We start from the raw sequence: 8350 nt of genomic DNA on the forward strand, positions 1-8350 counted from the left end.
TGGAGAGGGATGAGAGAAGAAAAATCTTAGAATTTGGGGTTTTTAGTTACAAGGGTAAAATTGTAAATCAACATCGATCAAGAATAGTTTAGAAATTTAAATTTATTTATAGTTAGCATAAGACCTTTGACCGTTTAATAATATTGTAAAAAAAAAAAGTATTCATAATTGTGGATCCCAGTTCCATTAGCTGTTGACTGTGGTACAGGGCCTTGCGCGAGGTTTTAGGGTTTTAGTTGGGCGCAGGGAGGTGGTGAAGAAGGCGATACCATCAAACTTCTTTCTTCACAGTGAAGCTTACTGTATCTTCCATGAGGGATCTGCTCGTATGCATCTTCTCAACTTATTATAACCTTTTATTTAATTTTTTTTAATAATTTTGTACTCTCCGAACTTCAAAATTTTTCATTTATATTCTTTTACTTTGAAAAATCTTTTGGGATCTCAATCGCTTGTACATTGGTGTTTGGATCAAATTTGCAGAATAAATTGTCTCTGCTATCGCAGAGGCCTATCAAAAGCTCCGGCCGGAGCTTGGTTATTGAGATAGCAGCATTGGCCGCTGCCGGAGCCGGTGTATTATGGTCAAACGACCGCAATTCTGATACCAGTGAGCATTCGATTAGTTCTAAATTACTAATCTATTATTTCAAATTATATCTTAATTTATCAAAATTTAACATTTATCCCCTTACCACTGTACTATGATAAATTCCAGAAACCACCATATCAGTTTCAGTCTCCCCTCAATTGCGCGAATTAGCGTTTCTGGCATGTCCAGCTAAAGTAGAAACTCCTCCATTTTTGCCATCTGACGATTCGCCATTAGGTTCTCAATCCTTCCTCTCACTCTCTATTAATTTTTTTTGTATTCGTATTTTCTTCCTTGTCTCATTCTGTTTATGTAATTCAGGGCTTAAGCGGCTACTTTTCTCTAGAACCGATTCAGTTCCGTCAACGGATTATAGGAAAGATGCTTCTGGCGAAGTGGGAGATGGTTCGAAATGTTGTCCTGGATGTTTAGGTAGAGACTCTATCGCCAATGCAGCTTCTACGGTTGGTCCTGCTGTCGTCAACTTGTCTGTAGCACAAGGTGTGTAGAAAAAGCCCATGCTACATTATATTTCTTTTATGGTGGCTACTTTGTTGAAAATTTGATCAAGATAATAATGTGCATTGCACAGGTTTATATGGAATGCCTTTGGGAAAGAGTATAGGCTCAGGAACCATTATAGATTCTGATGGTACAATCTTAACTTGTGCTCATGTCGTTGTAGACTTCCAAAGCATGAGAACTGTATCGAAGGGGAAGAAGGTAGGTGGTCAAATTTGTTTTGTTGCCTAGTTGCCTTTGATTAAGTTGTGATAAGTATGTGCAATGTCTCCATATTTCACTAATATTCCATTAGGTTAGAACTGAAATGATAGTGAAATAACATTTTCATTGGTAAACTGAAGTGAAGAGAAAACGAGAAAAGGGTGGGTGGGTTTGTTGGAAGTAAAATGAAAATAATTGATCTTCTTAGTTCTTACAGAATTTTTCCTATTTCACTCACTTTTACTTCTTACCAAACAGATCCCAAACAAGTATCTATCCCCCTTGATTTTTCCAGGCAGATTAATTTAACTTCCCCTTCAATAACTTTATATATTTACTTGCAATTGATGTCTTTAGTGTTTAGATTAATTATTATCTCTCCTTTTCAACTGCTTTGGTCTTTCCTTGATCATTTATACTGCTACGGGATTGACATGCAAGAAGCTAAGTTATGATTTTGTGATGGGAAGAATTCCTTCACTTTTTTTTTTCTCATATTTTCCTGATTCATATTTTAGTGCAGGTTGATGTGACTCTACAAGATGGTAGGATGTTTGAAGGTACAGTTGTCAATGCTGATTTCCATTCTGACATTGCTGTTGTGAAGATCAAATCAAAAACTCCACTGCCAACGGCTAAACTTGGGTCGTCATTTAAGCTTCGTCCAGGAGACTGGGTGATTGCCATGGGCTGCCCCCTTTCTCTTCAAAATACAATTACAGCTGGTATTGTCAGGTAAGATAGAAAATAAATTTGTACAATGAATCTTTTGCTCTTAGTTGGCTGTTTTTCTACCTAGAGATGATAGATCTTGAAATGGATAATTTTTGTTGATGAATTCAAGATGGAGAGAATTCTTCACCCATTTTCATGTCTTGCTATTGGCTTCATTGTTCTTGTATGGTCTATCTCTTTGCTCTACAAACCTCCCTGATGTTCCAGATAAATGCTTTTCTATGGGAAAGCTTTAAGATCATAAGGACCTTGGCTGTGTGGGGCATGTTTCTTTGTTGCTCTAAATAAAAGTTTAAATATGCTCTACTAATATTTACTATTGTTGCTGAAGTGGACTACTTTTCTTTTTCTTCACTCTTTCTAATACTCTCCCCCCCCCCCTCTAAAATTTCTGTTTTTCTTCTTTTATTATAGTTGCGTTGACCGTAAAAGCAGCGACTTAGGTCTTGGTGGGATGCATAGAGAGTATCTACAGACAGATTGTGCAATCAATGAGGTAATATAACTTCTTTCTTTTTGATGTATATTGGAACTTGATGAAACAACATATTGCATAGTAGGATGTTTGTCCCCTAGATGAGTATGATGGGATGGTTGGATGGCCAGACTTGAGAAGATAACTAGAAATAAGTGTATGTCAGGGAACATAGTAGCAGTCCCAATATCCATGGAGCCAATTAATACAGATAACTATGAGTAATGTGAGATATGACCCTGATAAGTTGGAGTAAACAATTTTCATTCAGCCAACTCGAATAGGAGGATAAGGCTCTTTAGTTTCATGTTTAAGAGATACTAAACGTTCTTATGGTGCATGTCATATATCACTTGCTCTAGTATTATTTTTTGGGGTCTAAAACATGCTTATGCATATAGCTGGAGACATGATACCCTATTGTGCTTTCTTGAAGTCAATAGAAGAAATTAGAGATCTCTTTGCCTCTCTATACTAATGTGGTTTGATGTTACCTAAATATAAGATTCAAAATCCAGCAAAGAAGCAGGATTGCTGACGAGGAAAAATTTCCATATTTCAGGAGAACTCTGGTTGAATGAAATCAACTGATCAGATCTGATCAATATCCTTGCCGGGGGCTTGATTTTAAGGGTAGAATAGAATACTGAAACCCCAAGACAATCCAATGGCTAGCGGTCAAGATACAATAGATTCCTATTGAGAGTAGGATAGCTTAAAATAGGGGAATTGATGGGAGATTTTAGGAGACTGAAATCAGTAGCTAATAATGCATTGTAAACTGAGAGAATAGCAATAAAGATCAGTAAAGCCAACAGTATAGGATGCAGGAATCAGTACTCAAATCAGATACCACAAACTGATAATTTGAGAAATCAAACTGTGATTAGGATTCTCAGAAAACTGCAGCAGGATTGAATTTTGAGTTCAGAAATCAGTCAAGAAGCACAACTGGTTGTAAGAGCTGAAAGTAGAACTGAAATCAGACTTGCAGATCAAAAGTTCCAAGAAAACCCACTTGGAGTTGGAAAACAGAATTTAACAGAAAATCCAATCTAGATTTCAGAATCGATTCAGGACTTCTACTGATGCTCAGAATAGCAAAGAGAAGAGTAACAGATCCAACTAGATAGAATACCAGTGGACCTGAAGAAGAAACAGAAACTAAAAAGAAAAGATGCACAGGGACTTACTTTGAATTTCTTTTAATTGAATAAAGAAGATAAAAGGAAGAAAGAAGAATATGACCTTGGAATTACCACCAAAGGCCTCGATTGAAATTACCATAATCAACCTACTGAATCACTGTAGTAGGGGCTGGAACTGAATCAGCATAGAACCAAAGGCAACAAGCCAAATTTTATCATTCAAATTTGTGTACAAGGCTGTAGGCCCTTACAAACGAATATAGAATACTCAAACTCAAAAAAGGAAAGGCCTAAACGAATCCTGAACTGATAAGGTAACTTAAATAAACTAGGAAACTGAAATAATAATGGAAAAAGACTGAAATAAGGCTGGACTCTTGGAGACCTGTCACAGCCTAACTAAAACACTTAATAACAAATAAATAAAGAAATAGGACTCTAAATAGACTAACTAATAAAGTAAATCCGGTATTTTTGAACTGATACCCTAATTATGAGCTTATAAAAGAGGCCTATTACATCAATAAACTCAAAAGTAAAAGCTCAAGGCCCATAGAACCCAACTATGGAGTCTTATGATAAATGAAATGGAGCTTTCAAAGTGTTTATTCTTTCACACTTAAAATATGATTGGGATAGCCTCATTTATATTTCACTAAATGTTCGATTAATGAGTAATTTAGCTCTCCTTGCTTTTGTTGATGTACTTATTTCTAATTGTTATTCTGTTGTTTAGGGAAACTCCGGTGGACCCCTTGTTAATCTTAATGGAGAAGTTGTTGGAGTTAATATTATGAAAATAATGGCTGCTGATGGTTTAAGTTTTGCTGTACCAATTGACTCAGTTTCCAAGATTGTTGAGCACTTCAAGAAAATTGGGTATGTTGTGTTTTGAGTCATGCTAGTTTGTATCAATTGTACTCACCTCTAAACAAAGTTGAATGGGAAATAGGATCTGTGTGGCCGAGTCCATTTAGTTGGAGATGGCTGATTTGAGTTGTGTTGTTGTAACATGGCTCAAAGATAAATCTTAAGACAAGAATGCTTCTAGATGTTTAGATCCTTTGATTCTAAACTTGAACCTTCGTCTTGCAATTACTGAGGGAGTTTTCTCTTCAAACGACTTCAAAACACAATTGGCTGTTTCTATCTCTGCTCTGGTAAGTCCCTTTTTTTCATCAGAGTGGGATGAGCTGTCTACACATGATCCCACTTAGCTTGAAAATGGAGATAAACAATTGTAATATTTTGAAATTTTATTAAGGCAGTCATGAGCAATTCCTTTATCTACATGGTTCTGCAGATTAATGGACACTGTATTTGTGCAAGAATATGACTCTTGAGATATCTGAATGATGAATATGATGTCTGCAGATTGCTGAACTGAATCTATGGAGTTTAGCTTCTATTATCAGTTACTTCTATAAATTAATTCAAATTTTCAATAGGAAACATGCTCATGCTCTTCAGATTCCTACAAGTTTACTTTCCGGCTTTTTTTTTGTTTCTGTTTTCATAATTGGTATATCCTATGTGTCATGCATGTATATAGGCTATGATAAACTTTTTTTTTTAATCCCCGACTCATGATGCAGCTCATCAAATTGGACCTGTCTGAAAGAAGCCGCTAATTTGTCTAAAGAGTAACCTAATGTAGTTGAGAGCATCTTTAAAGGTTTTGTTTAGATTACTAATGTTAGATTCTAATGCGGTGCAGGCGAGTTGTTCGGCCTTGGCTTGGATTGAAAATGCTTGATCTTAATGAGTTGATTATAGCTCAGCTGAAAGAAAGAGATCCCATGTTCCCTGATGTCAGCAAAGGTGTGCTTGTGACCATGGTAAACCCCCACTTCTAACCCCTCCGCCCTTCGGTTCAATGGAACAAAATATAACTGTATCAAGTACTAGAAATAAATTACGAATGAGAGGCTAACACTCCAATGACCCATGCAGAATTTATGTCTTCTTTGGACAAATATGCTTATTAATGTAAGACCCATCCATTATGGCAGCATTGCCACTTTGTCAAGTCGTTAGCTTTATATAGGATGGATTTTAATTTGGAAAATGGCCAAAGACCAAGCATGAAAAATTCTTAGCGAGGGAGAAAATAGGCTCAGGATGTATCAAAGTTGGATTAGTTGTATCTTTTTCCCATTAATTTGGGCATTCTCCATTGTTAGCATTTCTTCCTTGCCACACCAGCTAGAAAATATATGTTTGAAAGTTTCCTGAACTGCCAACAGGTAACGCCAGGATCCCCGGCTGATCATGCTGGATTCCGCCCAAGAGATGTAGTCATTGAATTTGAAGGGAAGCCTGTTGGAAGCATCAAGGAGGTACTGCACTAGTTTATGCACAATTGCCCCTTTTATCAATAGTTGAGGATAGACCCTCTGTACTTCTGACCCTGGGACTGTGTCTAATTCATGAATCTATTCTATTTGGAATTGCAGATCATTGAGATAATGCGAGATAAGGTTGGGAGACCCTTGAAGGTGATTGTCAAAAGAGGAAACACCAACTTAGTAAGTCTGATTGTCGTGCCAGAGGAGGGAAACCCAGACATGTAAAACACTTTACAGGAGGATGATACCCTTATTCCTCCCCCCCCCCCCCCCAAAAAAAAAAAAAAAAAAAAAGTAAAATCATACAGAAGGCAAAGCATCTGCCATGAGGTCATTCTTTGTATTTTTCCTGTGAATTTGTCAATCAAGTTATTCATTTTCAATTTTGCCTTTGCTGTTAAAAGCAGAAAGATCTATTCATACCAGTTGCCAAAGAGTTGGTCAATCAGTATTAGTTTTTCAGTTCTAGCCCTCCTTACTCAAATCTGCCAACAATTGGTCTTTCTTTCCTGGTTGATCTCACTCAAATCTGCTAACGATTGGTCTTTCTTTCCTGGTTGACTATTTCTTTCTACGTTATGTCTTGCTAGTTTTCTTTTATGATGATGATGATGATGGTAAGAAAATGGATTGCCAATTTTAGGAGCATTAGAAGCTTGTATTGGACTGATGCTTGTGGAAATCAAGTTGGTCTAGGTATAATTTGCCAATTTTCTTTTATTATTATGATGATGATGATGATGGTAAGAAAATGGATTGCCAATTTTAGGAGCATTAGAAGTTTGTATTGGACTGATGCTTGTGGAAATCAAGTTGGTCTAGGTATAATTTCATTTTCTACTGCCTTTTTCAATGGAGACTGGACAAATGGTGCCGAAGGCCCTCATCTAACTATCAATCATGGTGGGATGATGAATTCTTAATTGTAAGAGGGTAGTAGTTCTAAGGGAAAAGGATTCTGGCTATCAGGCTGGAAACCCATCCAGCACATACTCCTTATGGTTGGCCAATCTTTTTGTGTGTGGGGGGGGGGGGGGGGGGGCGCATTATGTTGCCACATTGAAGTCAGGTATGAAAATTAGGGTGAGTAGGTGATGGTGTGGATAATATGTTTACTGGATATGAAGTCCTAATTGACATGTGGCACAGTTATGGCTGTGTTTGCAGGAAACCTGCCCTTTTTAAGTGAATATGTGATCAAAGAATTGGTACGAGGAGTGGTTGATTGGATGAAGATAAGAGTTACAAGGGCTTTTCAGCTAGATGTGTGTTCTTCCTTCATTGTTTATGTGAATTTACTCATCTTTACCTCTTTCAGTGGCTCTTCAGTGTTCTGATGACTTGATTTGAAGTACACTCTCAATGGGGGAAAAACTATCTGCACCAAAATCAATTTGGATCACTGCAATGTATCAATAACCATTCACTGCTCGTAAAATGGTGATGATAATTGTCCCAGTGGTTTAAAAAAAAAGAAGAAAGATGTGAATGGTTACACAGTTTCACAGTTTTTTGCATTCCGGGGGTGAGAAAATTCATGACTTGCAACTCAGTCATGGGACAGAACAGAAGCTTTATGTAGGTTTTTCAATATTCATGTGAGCTATGATCTCTTTACTTCATTTCTTTATGTGCCATACATGTTGACAGGAAAAAGGCAATTCAAGAAAAAGCAGAACATTCCTTTATGTGCCCGCTTGATAACCTTATTGCTGTTTCTGTGTTGAAATTGTGCTGAGAACAGCAGAACAGTTTTTTTCGAAACTGTGCTGAGAAACCGCTTTTGACCCGCTTGGTAAACTTGTGCTGGAAATGTTTTTATAAATAAAAAACCCAACAAGTAAGGTTTGAAATTTACAAGTAACTATGAATGGGCTTTTATTCTGAATTTCCTAGGAATAAATAATAACAGAATTCCATGTATTTTAGCGAAGTTCTACAATTATTCCCATCAATATCTCATGCAAAAACTTCTTGCTGGCAATGACATGGAGCCCTTCTCTTTCAGTGGCTTCATCTAAGAGCGTGTTGATGTTAATTAGCTTAAGGCAGGAGGGTGGGCATAAGGGTGGGGGTGGGGAAGATAAAACAAAACACACACATACACAAAATATGTACATTAGCACCAAGGTCATTGATTTCATTTGTAAGAAGGATTGTGATGCTAAATATCGTGCAACAATTTGAAGACAAAAAGTATTTTACAACACAATATGTATACAGCCTGGTTAGGAGCCTGGTTTCACTTGCCTTCTCAACATGTCATCACGTAATTCAAATGCCCTAGTTAATTCTCCATTAACACAGCACCCATATATCAATATAT

At 36.9% G+C, this 8350-nt stretch overlaps 1 protein-coding gene across 1 annotated transcript; it reads left to right on the plus strand.

The window, feature by feature from the left end:
* Window positions 1-296: 296 nt before the first annotated feature.
* LOC122667510 (putative protease Do-like 14) lies at window positions 297-6365 on the plus strand. Its single transcript, XM_043863788.1, has 11 exons — window positions 297-326; window positions 484-610; window positions 719-829; window positions 914-1093; window positions 1185-1310; window positions 1840-2053; window positions 2468-2549; window positions 4413-4555; window positions 5394-5514; window positions 5923-6015; window positions 6133-6365. Exons 1-11 carry the CDS (start codon window positions 312-314, stop codon window positions 6247-6249), a joined length of 1329 nt encoding a protein of 442 aa, XP_043719723.1. The 5' UTR covers window positions 297-311; the 3' UTR covers window positions 6250-6365.
* Window positions 6366-8350: the final 1985 nt, after the last annotated feature.

Source organism: Telopea speciosissima, chromosome 7 (genome assembly GCF_018873765.1).
Source record: "Telopea speciosissima isolate NSW1024214 ecotype Mountain lineage chromosome 7, Tspe_v1, whole genome shotgun sequence".
Classification (NCBI taxonomy): Eukaryota; Viridiplantae; Streptophyta; class Magnoliopsida; order Proteales; family Proteaceae; genus Telopea; species Telopea speciosissima.